The sequence below is a fragment of the Poeciliopsis prolifica genome, unplaced genomic scaffold (genome assembly GCF_027474105.1).
Source record: "Poeciliopsis prolifica strain line A6 unplaced genomic scaffold, Auburn_PproV2 SCAFFOLD027, whole genome shotgun sequence".
NCBI lineage: Eukaryota > Metazoa > Chordata > Actinopteri > Cyprinodontiformes > Poeciliidae > Poeciliopsis > Poeciliopsis prolifica.
In genome coordinates this window covers 5,526,991-5,543,136 of record NW_026562402.1, presented here as the reverse complement: position 1 = coordinate 5,543,136, position 16,146 = coordinate 5,526,991, and the positions used below count along the sequence as shown (strand labels likewise).

Genomic DNA, 16,146 nt, shown 5'->3' with positions numbered 1-16,146 from the left:
ACCCTCTCCGTGAGATCCAGTTGGAACTGGAAATTTCTGGCCAGCGCTGGCTGCCTGCCCACTCCCACAGGCCAGGCTCCGTCAGCAGCACTTCCGGGAGTGTCTGAGCGCAGGAGGAGAAAGTGAGAAGGACACAAACAGCAGAGGGCCTAGAAAGCTGAGACAGACATGGGAATTGTCTGAGTAGGTGCATGAGGCAGACAGAAATGTGCAACTGTGCAATTTTTTCCCCCCCTGCTTCACGGATTACAGGATGCTCTGTATAACAGTGAAATAAAGAAGAAAAAGGTGTGCAATAGAGGATGTTTTTTGGAGGGGCCATTTTCGGTATTTACTGCATTGCAAGGGCTTTCCCGCTATCTGTAGGTTTAATCAGAAATTTGTGTGCCATGTTTTTCACATCATTTTTAGAATTTGGAGAGAAAAAGCTGCTTTTTTTTTGTCTTTGAGTGAATTTCACAAAATTATGTCATGCCATTTTGACTTTGAAGTATAAAACCCTGAACAAATATTCCTTTATGTTTTTTAACTCATTGCTGCAGTTTAAGGCATGGTGCCCTGTGTTCCTTTTTGTATCTGTCCTGATTAAAAACCATATGTAGCTGAATTTCATTAATACCCAGTGAGACCAGTCCAGTGCGTGTAAAAGGCATGATTTGACTCATGGAAGTTGACAGCGGTGCTTTCAGGGTTTCACAAATAGACTAAACTGTATTTATTTATTTATTTTGCTGAACAGGAATAAAAAAGTTCTTATTGTCATGTGTTTGGCTTTATTTATTGAAGTAACACTTAATTAAAGTACACACCAATTCTCAAAACATTTCAACATCGGGTCATTTACAAAACAACGTAACTCCGTCGCAATTCTATCCAGCAAAGTCAGATTTTAATAAAACTCACTTTAGTGTGTGTCATCTTCATAGAGTCCGTTTCAAATTGATACAAAAGATTTTTGTCTAATGGAGCCGACAGATTGGATCGAGTCATATTTTTGCTTTATGTTCTTGCTTTGCTGCAGTGATTCTAGCAGTAGTTCGAGTGATGACTCTCCGGCCCGTTCAGTGCAGTCTGCTGCTGTCCCTGCACCCTCAGCTCTTCCTTTATCTTCCCTTGACAAAGACGAACCGCGTAAAAGCTTTGGCATCAAGGTCCAAAATCTTCCTGTGCGCTCTACAGGTAGGTAATATTGAGTTGCCACAATAAATAAAACCTTTTTTATGTAGAATAATGTGTATTGTCTGCCACAATTAAAACATTTTCAACTTGTGCCACATTTAATTTGCCTGCTACAGATACAAGCCTCAAGGATGGTTTGTTCCATGAATTCAAAAAACATGGAAAGGTTACATCTGTGCAAATCCATGGGGCTTCAGAGGAGCGTTATGGACTCGTCTTTTTCCGCCAACCAGAAGATCAAGAGAAAGCGCTTTGCGCCTCCAAAGGGAAGCTGTTTTTTGGAATGCAAATTGACGTCACAGCCTGGAATGGTCCCGGTGAATTTTCAGTTTGATCTGCTTTGCAAATTAATACTAAAAACAGAAAGTTAAAAAAAAAAAAAAATCAAAGTTACTCACTGCACCTTTCTGTCCTTTCAGAGACAGAAAGCGAAAACGAATTTCGACCCCTCGATGAGAGGATTGATGAGTTTCATCCAAAAGCCACACGGACATTATTTATTGGAAACTTGGAGAAGACTACCACTTACCATGACCTGCTAAACATCTTTCAACGTTTTGGAGAAATAGTGGTAAGCTTTTTTTTTTTTTTTGCAATAAGAAGTTCAGCAAAATAATTGTTTACTGACAGCTGTGTTTCTTCACCGTTCCCCAAGGATATTGACATTAAGAAGGTGAATGGAGCCCCTCAATATGCTTTTCTTCAATACTGCGACATTGCAAGTGTTTGCAAAGCAATGAAAAAGATGGATGGCGAATATCTTGGTAACAACAGACTCAAGGTGAGCCTTATGGTGACTTAATTTAGCAATTTTAATATGTTCCTGCTTCATCCTAAATTCCAACTTAATATTTTATCTGATTTTTTTTCCAGCTGGGGTTTGGAAAGAGCATGCCCACAACTTGTGTTTGGTTGGATGGTTTGGCTTCAAATACAACAGAGCAGTTTCTCACTCGCCATTTTTGCCGCTATGGGCATGTTGTCAAGGTAAGCATGTCTATTTTTGTACCCTACTACCACCTTTGTGATTTTTGAACATCTAAATCTGTTTCCCCGGTGGCTTACAGGTCGTACTTGATAGGATGAAAGGAATGGCCCTTATCCTGTACAACAACATTGAATATGCCCAAGCAGCAGTCAAAGACACAAAAGGTTGGAAGATAGGGGGCAATAAAATCAAGGCAAGTGGAAATATAGCTGTGTTGGAAACTCATTTTCTGGACTTGTCTCTAGATTTGTTGACTAATTTTGCATCTGGATTTTCTGTTTTTGTTTTCAGGTGGACTTTGCCAATCAGGAAAGTCAGATGGCGTTTTATCGTGCAATGCAGGCATCTGGGCAAGATATTCGTGACTTTTATGAGTTTCTTTCTGAAAGAAGGTTTGCAGTTTGCATCTTTTTGTTTTTTGAGGCAATTTGACTTCAGTACCTTTTCACCCTCACAATTAAAATTGATTTTTTTTTTCTTGTTTCTCTTGACAGAGATGACAGACGAAGCCAATATGAATTTCAAACAGAAAGACAGTATTACGAGAATGTTCGAACACCTGGAACTTATACGGACGATCCACGGCGGAAATACCCTGCCAGAAGTCGAGAGTTCTATACTGAATGGGACCCATATCAAGGAGATTATTATGATCCACAGTACTTTGAGGACCCCAGAGAGTATCGGGAATACAGAGCTGATCCTTATGAGCAGGACATTCGCAAATACAGCTACTTGCAACGAGAGAGAGAAAGAGAGAGGGAGCGCTTTGAAACGGATCGTGGTCGTGATCATGGAAGAAGGACCATCGAGCGCAGCCAAAGCCCTACTCACATCTCCACTCGACGTCCTGTCAGCCCCACCGCATCGCCTTCACTCTCTGAGAGAATACCAAGCGACTCGGACAGGCGAATTTGTTGTCGATCATCTGACCGAAGTGGCAGCTGCAGTTCGGTTTCCCCGCCCAGATTTGAAAAACTGGAAAAGGCACGCGCTGAAAGATATAATAAAACTGATAAACTAGAGAAGGATCGTGTTTTTGAAATTGAAAGAGCGAGTCTGGTTGAAAAGGAGAAGAGAACGGCGCGAAAAGAGAGAGGAGATAAAGAGAAAAGCGAGAAGCAAAGGCTTAAGAAATTTAAAGTCACATCGCCGACGACGCTGGAGATAGAACCAGAACTTGAAAAAGACACTAGCCCTGAGTCTGGACTACGGAGTAAAACCAGCAAAACCTCAAAAGAAAGCTCCAGCAAAGCAAGGCTAGATCTTCTGCCTTGTGTAGTGCAGTTAACGCGTGTCAAAGAAAAAGAAGGAAAATTGATTGGTCATGCTGTCCAAGAAAAGCAAACATTGAGGGCTGGCAGTGACAGTCCTAAATTGGCATCGCCAGGAGCTGACCAGAGAAGTCCTACATTCCGCTCAGAATCGTCCAAAGGTGACAAGCATGGGAAGATTCCTAGAGAAAAAAATATACACAGCTTAATAGAGATTGCTGAAAAGGATGGTAAAATCAAATCCAAAAAACACGGGAAGTCTGAGTTTGGATTTGATAACAATGTTTCTCTGGATGTTGATCGTTTAGCTGCAAGAAAAAGGCGATTTGAAGAATCTGTGAGAACCGATCGACAAAGGCGATCTAACGAAGAAGACACTGGTAGAGCTGGACTTTACAAACTGTGGAACAACACAAAGGAGACAGGATTGGAGAAAGTCCTTTTGATAAGAGGGGTGCATAAAAAAGAACACAAGGATAGAGCTGTCTGTGTTGTTTCAGTAAGCAGTCCTAAAGATGGACGGGACTGCGAAGGCAAATCTCTCGGTCTGCCTCTGGAGGGGCAATCGCATTTTGGAGAGCTGCTTGAAGATTCTACATCACAACAGAACTCCCCTTTCCTTAGAATGGATTTGGAGGCTCTAAAAAGGGAAAACGGCGCCAGTCTCACAAAGATATCAGATGACGGCAGCTTTGATATGGATGAATTAAAAGAACAGAAGCAGGTTTTGTCCGAAAATGAGGAGGGAAGTGCAAAGTGCAGAGACTATGACGGAGATGAACATTGTGTGAACATTAACCAGTCTGTTTGTGCGAAAGAAATTGAGCAAGATCGATGGCTTCAATCCAAGCTTAGGGATCCTGATAAAATGACCAAGTTTGGAAAGTCGCCAAACAATGAGGCTTGTCATTTGGAGAAAGAGTATATCTTGCATGATGTTGGGAAAACAAATCTGGACATTACCCACGATGTCTTCTCTTCTAGTAAACAAAAGAAATTGGAGAATTTTGAACATGAGGTCCTGAAAGTAAAACGAGAGCATGACTTTCCAAATACCCAGGAATTCAATAAAGACATCTACAACATGTCATCTTCTATCGGAGCTGGTCCGTCTTCAGAAAACGAAGATGACGAGACTTCCCGCATTTGTCTGTTAATTACAAAAAAGGAACAAAAATCGTCTCCAACTGATGAAAGCTATTCACGCACAGAATCCTTAAAAAATCATTTCAGCTTGACAGCCAGAAATTTACCGTCTTCTAACAATGCACATCCGAAGCTGAAAACGTCCTTACTTGGATTTGATGATGAAGTGATGCAACACTGGGAGAGGAGAATAAAGTCAGATTCTCTCAGAATGGAAATGACATTCCCAAATGATACTCTAAAACGGGAAAATATTTGCAAACGCCTTAGTCAGGACTTGGAACCAGGAGAGTTGCAGTCTGATTCAGACGACGATGGAGACAACAAACACATTTCTCACAAACCAAGCAGTTCTTTGTCTTATATCCTCAGGGGTCGTGATGAGAGAATGACTGACCTCAAGCTTTCAGGCTCCCTGGAGAAAAATAAGTTTTACTCATTTGCATTAGACAAAACAATAACTCCTGACACAAAAGCACTCCTTGAAAGAGCCAAGACTTTGTATTCCTCAAGGGAAGATAATTGGTCTTTTCTCCCCTCACGCTTTCCAGTGTCTCATAGTTGTTCTGAAAAAGACAAGGCAGTGCTAGCTCCACGCCCTATTCCTTCTTGGTACATGAAAAAAAAGAAGATACGGACTGATTCTGTGGAAAAATTGCATGATAAAAAGGAAGAACTCAAGCCACAGGACCAAGAACGTCAGGAATTATTTGCCTCTCGTTTCTTGCACAGCTCCATCTTTGAACAGGATTCACGTCGACTTCAGCGTCTTGAACGTAAAGACCAAGACTTAGAAACCGGAAGTGGTAGGCCTTTTATCAAGGCTGGTGCTATAGAGACACATTCAGAATCTGGAGGAGCTGATGTTCCAACAGAGCCTATTGTGCTTTTTCATAGTCGATTTTTGGAGCTTCAGCAACAAAAAGACAAGGACCATAATCTACCTGACTCTGAAAGTGACCCAGTATTGTTGGAGATGAAAAGAGATGAAACTCTGAGCTGTGATAATGTGATATCTGACAAGGAACCAGAAGCTCCCCTAATGGCTCGTGACAAATCACCAAGCCCCCCAATAACTATAAAAATGTCATCATTCCTCCCTTCCCCCAAGGAAACATGCCTAGTAGAGAAGGAAGCTTCAGATCCATCCACAGATCAATCAATGCCAGTTGTCAAAAAAGAAAAAGTTGAGCCATCTCTTGAGATATGCCCATCTCATTCTCCTCCTGTAAATATGATCAAATTAGCTGCTCCTGAGGTACCCATAAACCTCACACTTTCAGTTTCCGAACCACAACCTGAAACAGAGTTAATTGAACCCAAAACAGATGGGGATAATAGTTTGGTGGTTGAACATATAGAAGATAAGCATCACACACCCTTTGTCTCCCCAAGTGCCTGTGAAACAGAGACAATGGAATTTGCTTATTCTGATTGCTCAAAGACAGAAAAAATCTCAGAAGTGAGAGTCTGTAAGTCAGAGCCTGAAATTGAAAGCCAGGCCATAGAAAACTTTGAGGACTCTCAAAAAACTGAGACAGATAGTGAGCCGTGTATGCCAGAGCTAGAGGCTGAAGTGAAACCATTACCTACTCGCAGACAAACTAAGGGTAAAAGGGCCAAAACCCTTTCTGTATTACGTACAACACAACCTACCAATATTATCAGCAAGGAAAAACCTGCGACACGGAAAAGTGAACGGATTGACCGAGAGAAACTCAAAAGGGCATCGTCTCCTAGAGCAGAAGCACCTAAATTATCATATGAATCCAAAACTACATCTAAGTCTCCAATTCATGCATCTGATTCAGAACAAAACCTTGAGTCGAGTTTAATTGTTGGGAGAACACGGCGGAGGAATGTGAGGTCAGTCTATGCCACTCTACATGATGATGAACAAGCTGGGAAGGAAGTAACAGAGTCCCCCCGATGCATGCGCAAACGAGCAGCCGACAAAGACCAGATACAACAAGAGGTTCAAATTTCTACCAATACTAGACGGGGACGCCCACCTAAAAGAGGTGTCAAACGAGTTGCAGATATATCACCAGTAAAAGGGGATCAGAAGAAAACAGTAGAAGCAGACACAGAAGCCAGAGAGGCATCAAATACTGCAGAAGTTGTGAAAGCCTCTGAGGGATGGCGTTCACCTCGTACACAAAAAGTCCAACAAACTTCGCTGACTTCCTCTACTCCCAACAAAAAAGGAAGTAGAATTGACAAATCTGGGAACAAATTCGTGTCAGCAGAACAAGCTGATCCATCAAGCAATGATGAATCAGAGGTTAAGCCCAAAGCTAGCTCAGAACCCACTGGCAAGTCATCAGACAGGGGAGAAAGTGAAAGCTCACCCGTGCTCAGAAAAGAAAAAGATACAAAAGATTTTGTTGAAAAAATATCCATTGATCCAGAATTTGACATTAGCGCCTCTGAAAGGGGTAAACAGCCTGAAAAATTTTTAAAAGTTAAAACACCAAGGTTAAAACGGAATACTAAACAGATAACCGAAGACAAATCGCACACTCTGAAAAATCTAGAAATCCGCGTAAGCGTTGATGACGTAAAAAGCCTACTTCGCTCTGAAGATCTCGAGTCAGATACGTTTGCAGCTAATATTACAAAAGGCAAGATTGTAGTAAAAGAGGATGAAGAAACAAAGATGGTAGACTTTGCACAAGATACCAAAGAAATTACTACAGAAGAAAATGAAGACACGCTATCAGAATCTGAACCTCCTGCTGATCCAGCTGCTGTTCTTTTGGCACGACAGATGGAACTGGAGCAGGCAGTTGAAAATATTGCCAAACTTACAGCTGACCAGCCTCCAAGACCTTATAAAGAACCACCCCCTGGTCCACCTACTGCATTGCCCCCTGTCATAGTGGAACCAGAAGTTGAAGTTGAAGAGGAGAAGCGAGAAAATCCTGCAAGTGAAACAGAACTAGCTGCTGCTATTGATTCCATCACAGCTGAAGAAACCTGTGGGGATGCAGATGGCTTCACGGCTGCTCCTACTTACTCTGCTCTTGTTCCTACACCAGAATCTGTAATTTCTTCCTCATCCTCCTCCAATGACATCATGGAACCGGAAACACATATGGCAATCAATAATATCCTTGCTGGAGACTTGGATGACGACTCTCGAACTTCAAGCCCAAAAGCATCAATGACTGAATTGAAGACAGCTGATGAGCCCATTCTTCTTGGTACGCCCAAGAAGACAATTAAATCTAGAGCCAGAACCCCAAAGAAGTCAAGAAATCGTAAAGGTTCAGCTAGCAGAAAGGGGGACACTGCTGATGAAGTCTCTCAGTCAGAGCCCTCACCTGTAAAGTTACCTGAGTCAATTCCAGAAGATCCAGAAACAGACTCAAAAGCAGTGACTGTTACAGCTGCAGTTTCTGCAGTGACTTCTGTGGTCACTGCCGTTGCAACTTGTAGACGTGATGTTACAAGTGCCATAACTGTAGACAACCCCAAAGAGGCAGAACAGCCTGAAGTGGAACAGCCTGTTCCCAAGGAATCTGCCTTTCATTTAGGCACAAGCAGCAGTTCTGCCACTAAAAAGCCTCTCCAACCAGCAGAACCAAGTACTCCTACCTTTGGCCCTGCTAATTCATCACCAGTTTCCCAGCTTAGTGTACCTCTGTTGCGACCTGCCAAAATGCCACTTTCTCCTGACTGGCCTCAGCGATCTGAAGAAAGCAGAATCTATGTTAATCCTTCCTGTCATGTCACAGTAGTAACTCCTACGATACCTCCATCAACTGCACTTGGAACGCCTACAGCAAATCCTCCAATGCCCCCTGACACCAAGGCCTCTGACATTGATCCAAGTTCCAGTACCTTGAGAAAAATATTAATGGAACCTAAATATGTCTCTGCGTCAAACAACAATTCTATAACTACCACTATGGTATCAACGGCACTGTCGGATCATTCAAGGATGTCAGAGAATGAAAATCCCACAGATACACTTGTTTCAAGACATTTAAATTCTGAACAAAGACCACCTCTACCTCCCAAGTCACTGCGCCATAAGCCAGCCCCTCTCACAGAATCCCAACAGAACTGTGGGGAAAAGAAACCGCATACAATTATGTCTCCTACTACCTCAGTCATAAGTAGAATTCCAATGCCTTATGATACAGAAGAAACTCCACGAATTTCCCTAAGCAATCGAAGCATTGGCCTGACCATTCCCAAACAGAAATTTAGATCAAACTCCAATGAGAATAACCGCTGTCATAATGTGGAGATAGCAGAAGATGTTTCTAGAGGGCGGTCTGTTGTTGAGCCGACTCCTTACCATACAGGTTCTAGCCCTGGCTTGAGGGTAAATACATCAGAGGGTGTTGTTGTTTTAAGTTATTCTGGTCAAAAGACAGAGGGACCACACAGGATGAGAGCCAAAATTAGTCAAATCCCTGAAGCCAGTGCTGGTGATATAGAGTTTCAACAATCTGTGTCCAAATCCCAGATAAAGCAAGACCCTATTATCACATCATCTCAGTCACCTAACCCCAAAGTTTCTTCAGCTCCTACTGGTTATGGGCACCCTGGAGTCCTTTTAACCAATCAGTCCTACAATTCTCAACCAGTCATTTCCAGTATCAAGCAAGATGTTCATGGATGCGACAAGTCTGAAGCTCCTTATCATACAATGTCACCAGGTGTGGTGAAGATGTTCCAGTCGCCTGTTAGTTCCTCTCAAGTTTTGATGTACAATCAAGCTGTGATCCAGCAGCAACATGGCAAAAGAGGGCTAGTGACGGATACATTGACAAAAAAAATGGACATTAGCAAAGCTGTTCCACAGTCTAACTTGAGCCCAGTCACGAGTCCACACCACCCATCTATTCCTGTAACACGAATGAGTCCTAGTCCCGGCAACACAAATGATAGGTCTGCTTTACATCTCAAGCAAGAACCTCAGTCTCCACGAACAGCTGGTCATTCCCCTGCACCCTTTGTGAAAACCTGTCCACTAAGCAGCTCTCCCATTGGAACTTCTGTGGTTTTAAGTCATGGTATGCCAACGCTGTCTACATACCCTTCCAGCATGCATCACTCCCACCCAGAACAGTCCTCTGTCATAATGCAGCCTCACAGTGTCACTCAGTCGTTAGCCCATGAAGCCAGAATGAACAACCCAACAATGCCAGGGATAAACTATGGAAGGCGAGGAGGCTGTCTATCTTCGCCGCACCCAGGATCTACAAAGAGCTCAAATACACCACAGCCTGTTATTCGAGATATGGTTTTGCAGTCTCATTCAAGTCCCCAAAGGTCAATGTCAGGGAGTGGTGGCAGCAGTGTAAGTGAAGAAGAGCCAAGACACTTTAACCAAGCTCTTAGTCGACCTTCAGTTCCCCATTTACAGTCAGATGTAATGGTGGTTCACAGTGACCACAGAGGGCTCCACCCAGGCATCCGCATGGACCAGTACAGAGAAATTCACCAGCGCATACTTCTACACCAGCAACTAGGAGAACAGGCATCTGCAGAAGCACGGCAGTCTCGCAACTCAGAGACCGCAATAACATCTCCAAGCAACATCTCTGGACCTTCAAGAAGTCCAATACTGGTAAAGAGCATTGAATTCTCACCAAAAGAGCCTCTCAAATCACCAGAAGGAAAGCTAATGCATTTGAGCCCCAATGAAAGTAGAATTAGAGGAGTCCATGCATCCAGCCCTGTTTTAATGTCTTCTCATCCCCATGGAGTTCAACTAATGCATCCAGGAGGAGCAAGCTCCTTTCCAGTATATCGAGACATGCGGGGATTCCCTTCCCAGTTTCCAGGACACAATCTGGCCAACCAGGGCATTTCATCTACACAGGTAAGAAACATACCATGATTTCATCATGTGGTAATTTCTGAGGATATTTTTACAGTTAAACCAGAATTGTGTACTGAACTTTGAATGTGACTTTAATTTTTCTTATCAGATCCCGGCAGAGCACGAGTTGGGAAACCGAAGCAAAATATCTCAGTCCCATGGAGGAGGAAATGATTCCACACCTGAAAGCCCACATCTCCGTCACACTACCTCTTCTGAATCGTCACATATTTCTCGAATATCAGGAGAAACGATCTCTCCATCATACCAGTCCCCCTTGATGTCACCCATGGGTCTCACTCATAAGTCAGATCTGTCTCTACAGAAAGGTCCTCGCACGTTCCTCCTTACTCCTCCGCCAACAGTACCCCCATCAAGTTCACAACAGCCACGACATGATACCAAGCTGGAACATTCCGGGCATCGGTCAATTGACATGGTGCAGCTTTTGAAAGTAAGAGAATTATATGACCCATCAGTATGCTTGTTAGAGAGAGATAGTGTAAGAAGGAATAAGAAGAGCACTTAAAATAGACTTTCTACACTTTCTGTTCTTAGCTGTCATCAATTTCAACATAAAGAATATGAGACAACATCACACCATGTGTGAGAGGCGACAGCATCTGTATAAAAAATACTTGTATCATTTTAAAACAAAGAATTGAATATTTTGAATACATTATCTAACTTTAGAGGACAGTTCAATTAGTGAGGTTAGAATTACTAAAACGGCAATCTACTTTAGCTCTGGTGTTTTCCAACGTTTCAAATTAAGCATGTTCCTTTGCAGACAGAGGTTGAACTCTCACAAGGATAAAATGTGGCAACTTTGCTGCAGTCTTCTCAGCCTTCTTGTTATCTCTAAAAGTCTCGCTCTCTTTCAACATGCCTTTTATTTTTTCTGTGTTCCTGCGAACGTTCTTTCTAAACACCTCACTGCTGTTGAAAATGGCTCCCTCTGAGTCTTCGTCCCTCTTGAACAATGACCAGCACTTGTGTATCATGCATTCACAGATCTTAGATTTGAGTTTGCAACTCGCCGTTCAGATTTTTCTCTGCCATCTCTAGTTATCATCATATACAATTATTTTTGCTCTGAAGCATAGGAGAAGCTATGCTTACAATAACTTCCTGTTTTTTTTAATTTTCGCAGAAGTATCCTATAGTTTGGCAAGGACTCTTGGCGCTGAAGAATGACCAGGCTGCCGTCCAGTTACACTTTGTGTCTGGAAACACCATCCTGGCTCAGCGCTCCCTCCCGCCCCCAGAAGGAGGATCTCTTCTACGTATTGTCCAGAGGATGAGGCTTGAGGCTTCCCAGTTGGACAGTGTGGCACGCAGAATGACTGTGAGCACCTTATTATTTCAGCTGAGCAACACAGATGAATGAACAAAATACACGTGTCACAACCTTCTAGGTTCCAAAGCCAAAAATTTCCACCAAAGGCCGTGGGATGCTTAACAGGTGGTTTGGTTCTTGCACGCACTTCTGACTTGATTGTTTGAAAATCCAAATACACATGTATTATTTCTTGAAAAATATAGACAGAACAATTCCAAAAAAATCTCTTACAACTTAATATAATCAAATTCAAAAAGTGATGAAAAAAAATAATTTTACAAAATCCTCTCATCTTCACGTCAGACATTTGCCAAGCATAGGGACCACCTGGTGTGTTCTTAATCACTTAAATTAATGGGAGGGTCCACTCTGAAGGTCGCCAACATCATCGAAACAATTCTAAATGTAAAACTTAATGTTAGATTTTGGTTCTAACCTGACTTAAGTATGTTCTGACTGTCCAAAGAAAAAGTGAATGGCTAGAAATAACAGTTTACAAAATGTAACATAAATGGCCACAACAACATGGATCACAGAGTCGCAAAACATAAATCTGTCATAAGTCTGTCATGATGTTTCTTTTTATGTGTAACTGACTCAAGTCTCTTTATGTCAGATGGAAAATGACTACTGTTTGCTCCTGGCTCTACCCTGTGGTCGAGACCAAGAAGACGTCCTTGGTCAAACCCAAGCTTTGAAAAGTGGCTTCATCACTTACCTGCAAGCCAAACAGGCAGCTGGCATCATTAATGTGCCCAATCCTGGCTCTAATCAGGTTTGTTCTCGTTTCAGCTTTTCCCGTCCCTTTTGTCGATGTTGTCGCTTTTCCACTCACACTGTGTTCATCTCTGCAACTACAGGCAGCTTACGTGGTGCAAATATTCCCGCCGTGTGAATTCTCGGAGAGCCATCTTTCGCGCCTGGCTCCCGACCTTCTCAACAGCATCTCCAGCATTTCCCCTCACCTCATGATTGTTATAGCTTCTGTTTAATTACCTCCATTGTTTTTTTTTATTTATTTTTAAATTTTTTACATGTCTTTTTCCCTGAACAATGCCAACACCAGCCCTTTTGGATTGAACCAGTTTGGAACCTGGAAATGCCTCATCTTTATGAGTTTGACTTCAAAACAACAACAAAAACATATCTTTAATTGTTTTGGGACTCAAGTTTTGTCCTTCAATTCACCAGGTCCTTAAATCACCCTGTGATGATGAAGTCCAAAAGCTAGACTTTTTTAAAAAAATAGAACGCAAAGGGTCGAACGGGGATTTTTGATGATCATTTTTGGATTACTGTTTTTTCTTTCTGCCATTTTTGGAGGTGTTCTGCATTGCCTTTTTGTATTTCATAACATTCATAAAGCTGTGGATGGAGACCTACAAGTAGGATGTTTTTTTACCTTCATAAAAAGTGATTGTGATTTTTTTTTTCTTTTTTTTTTAAACTTGAGAATCCATTGCACTATGTTGACAAAACTTTATGGACTTTGTACATATTTGTGCATAGATTGATACATGTTATGAATTTATTCTAGTGATCAGTCATGCTTGTGCTAGAGCAAAGGAAGCTGTTGCCTACGGAATGATGGAGAATCTTCTCAGCTTCATCAATCACAAAGCTTTTCCTCCAACACCATCTGCAGGTTCCTGCCACATCATGTTTCCATCGCGACGTGTTCCCTGCCCCAAGGAACTCATGATGGGATCCGTAGAGTTGTATATTTTACACTCAATGCCTCAACAGGGGACAGTAAAACGAGAAAAAAAAAAAAGAAGAGAGAGACTTATTTTAATTTGTTCCTTTTCATTTGCATCTTCTGTATGCCTAAAGGTATTGTGGGGAATTGTGAAGCTGTAGATATTGTAAATATTTAAAGACTGAAGCAAAAATGGAGAGACCAAGCAAATTATTTTACAAGACAGATCGTGTTTTCAGTGTTTCTTTAAGTATGCTGACTCATGTCTTTTCTTATTTATTTCTGAATCATTTGTTGTTTTTAGCCGGGGAAGAATGTGAATCGGTGGGAGTCGGAAGGGGATTTGCAGAGAAAAGGAGAAAAAAAAGAAAAAAAAAAAAAAGGACTTTGTGCCAAAATGTCTTGCGAGTGATCATTACGTGCAAGTGTTTGGGGGAAGAAAAAAAAAGTTATCTAAACCTATTTTCATATTTAAATTAGTATTTTGCTGTTCAGAGGGCACATCGATTCATTTTTAAATATTTTGTTTATCGACATGATTCTAATACTGCAGTGCTTTTTACACGACGACGCTGCGTTTTGGTTTGAAGGAACTTTTTGTACTGAAGAGGTTGGTGTTCTCTGTCTTTTCGTCATTCCCCACGTTGTCCTGTACTGCCCCCTGGTGTCTGAAACCCGCCCCCCCTTAATATGTGGAAGTCTGCATACTAAATTTATTCATGCCACTACTTTGTGTCACCTGTTGTATAGCATGCTTTATTTTCATATCTTAAATTGTAAGGTAGGATCATAAAGGCAAAGAATGTGACTTAAACTTGACGTTATGCCGCTAATGGATGTGTTGATCATCTGTCTCCATCCTTCCTCCTGTCTGTCTCCTAGAGCCGAGCTGTAAATACCCACGTCTCTTATCTGTGCTCCCGTGTAGATGCCCACTCCCCGCCGCCCTCACTTTGCAGTTGTCTTTATTCAGGGTCTTTATTTTTGTTTTGTGGAACAAAACAAAGCAGTCTAAAAAGAGACGGGAGATGAAGCGCGTGAAACCGATGCTGAAAGTAAAACCATGCTTGTCAGTTTTGTGGTGTAAATATTTCTATGGCTGCAAGCTGAAAACTCTCATGGTTCATGTTGAAGGCACTTATAATTTTTGATATCCGAGTGGAAGAAGGAAAAGAAGAGCAGTCTTAAAACAGTGATTAATATGAAAAAATGTCTTTTGATCAACCTTCATTTTGAGTGTATTTTGCTGTTCCTCCATGAGGACATTTTAAACTGTAACATAAATGGTTGTTTAACTTACTTCTGAAGATCATTAAATGGTCCATGACTCTGCATTTCGGGGGTTTTTTCTTTCTTTTTTGTGATCCTCAAAAATCTGTGCCATTTGGAAGTGAACTTACTGGTGTTCTTTGGATTATTATCGTGCTTCACAAGTCAAATAAGCTTCAAGCCGCTAAAGTTTGGATTGACCCTCTGAGGTTTACACTAAAAACCTTTGACATTGTACTAGAAAACCTATGCTCACCTGTCAGATGTTTTTTGGCCCAATCTCTCTTTCTTTATTAACATTCTCATTCAAACTTCTTGTGAGGAAGGTCACAAGAAGACATAGTGTCATCTAGTGGACTTTTTTTGGTATTGCAGGTGTAAAGCAATTAGTAAAAAATGGCTCCCTAAGGTAAGTCAAGGTAAGTCCCTAAGTTAGACATAAGGTCACAAATTATACTCTGGTTGACCATAACACTCAAGGGTTCAGACGTCTTTCTGCTTCTTTAACACATCTGAATCGAATCCAACACATCCAGATGTGTTGGATCTTAGGCTACAATCTCCATAGAGATTCCTTAGAAATCCTTAGAGATTGTAGATGAAATGTCCCCAGATCGTGAAGACAATTTGAGGCGGTCATTCATTTGTTGGATGGGGGATAAAAGTTATAGGAGAGCAACGCTGCTGCCTAAACCACCGTACTGCTACAATCTCCATTATATTTAGGTGAGATCAGATGTAACGGGTCAGATGCTTTCCAATAAGTTCAACTTTTTTCAGTCCACAGAATATTTACCAAATGTTTTGAGGATGGTCCAGATGTTTGTTGCGAATTGATTGGCATTTGGATTCCTTCAAATCAGCAATGCTTTATTTGTTTTTATCTTGAAACTCTTCTATAGAGTGCTTTAGATGTTTTGTGACCTTCCTGACGAGTTGTTGATGCGGTCTTGGATAAATTCACGAGAGTCAAACTCTTTCCAGACTGAGACGTAAATCCCTCACCTTCCCGTCTGATCTTTCAGCCTTGTCTGACAGGTTCTGCTGAAGTGATTTCATCTTATTTTACAGGCCAGACAGTAATCTGACCTGGGCTTGGCTTGTGATTTCCAATAAATCTGGTTAAGTACAGTTAATTCATAAACGATTTGACAAGGGCGAAGCAATTTTTTGTTTTCCATGACATGTTTTTTTTTCTTTACTTAGTATTAAATTAAATTATTTTATACATTTTGGATTTACTCAGGTTATGTTTGTGTGATATTCCAATTTGTTTCATGATGCAAAACATCCAAGTTTGGCAACGACTTTGATGTGGGAGAAATCTCTGAGGGCAAAAAACGTATTCACTGGTCTGCATGACACGTCTATTTAAAACGTAATCATTTTTGTGCTTTGAATGTTTAT

The 16,146-nt window shown here is 41.5% G+C and overlaps 1 protein-coding gene across 1 annotated transcript in view; it reads left to right on the top strand.

Annotated features, from left to right (window-relative positions):
* Nucleotides 1-14,804, top strand: part of spen (spen family transcriptional repressor) — a 28,228-nt gene extending 13,424 nt beyond the window's left edge. The window contains exons 4-15 of the mRNA XM_055048398.1: nucleotides 1,022-1,179; nucleotides 1,296-1,496; nucleotides 1,599-1,750; nucleotides 1,835-1,960; nucleotides 2,053-2,166; nucleotides 2,247-2,360; nucleotides 2,459-2,559; nucleotides 2,662-10,429; nucleotides 10,539-10,883; nucleotides 11,583-11,777; nucleotides 12,388-12,546; nucleotides 12,632-14,804. Of these exons, the coding sequence (XP_054904373.1) occupies nucleotides 1,022-1,179; nucleotides 1,296-1,496; nucleotides 1,599-1,750; nucleotides 1,835-1,960; nucleotides 2,053-2,166; nucleotides 2,247-2,360; nucleotides 2,459-2,559; nucleotides 2,662-10,429; nucleotides 10,539-10,883; nucleotides 11,583-11,777; nucleotides 12,388-12,546; nucleotides 12,632-12,763 (9,565 nt within the window). The 3' untranslated portion in view covers nucleotides 12,764-14,804. The remainder of the gene's footprint in view (nucleotides 1-1,021; nucleotides 1,180-1,295; nucleotides 1,497-1,598; nucleotides 1,751-1,834; nucleotides 1,961-2,052; nucleotides 2,167-2,246; nucleotides 2,361-2,458; nucleotides 2,560-2,661; nucleotides 10,430-10,538; nucleotides 10,884-11,582; nucleotides 11,778-12,387; nucleotides 12,547-12,631) is intronic.
* Nucleotides 14,805-16,146: the final 1,342 nt, after the last annotated feature.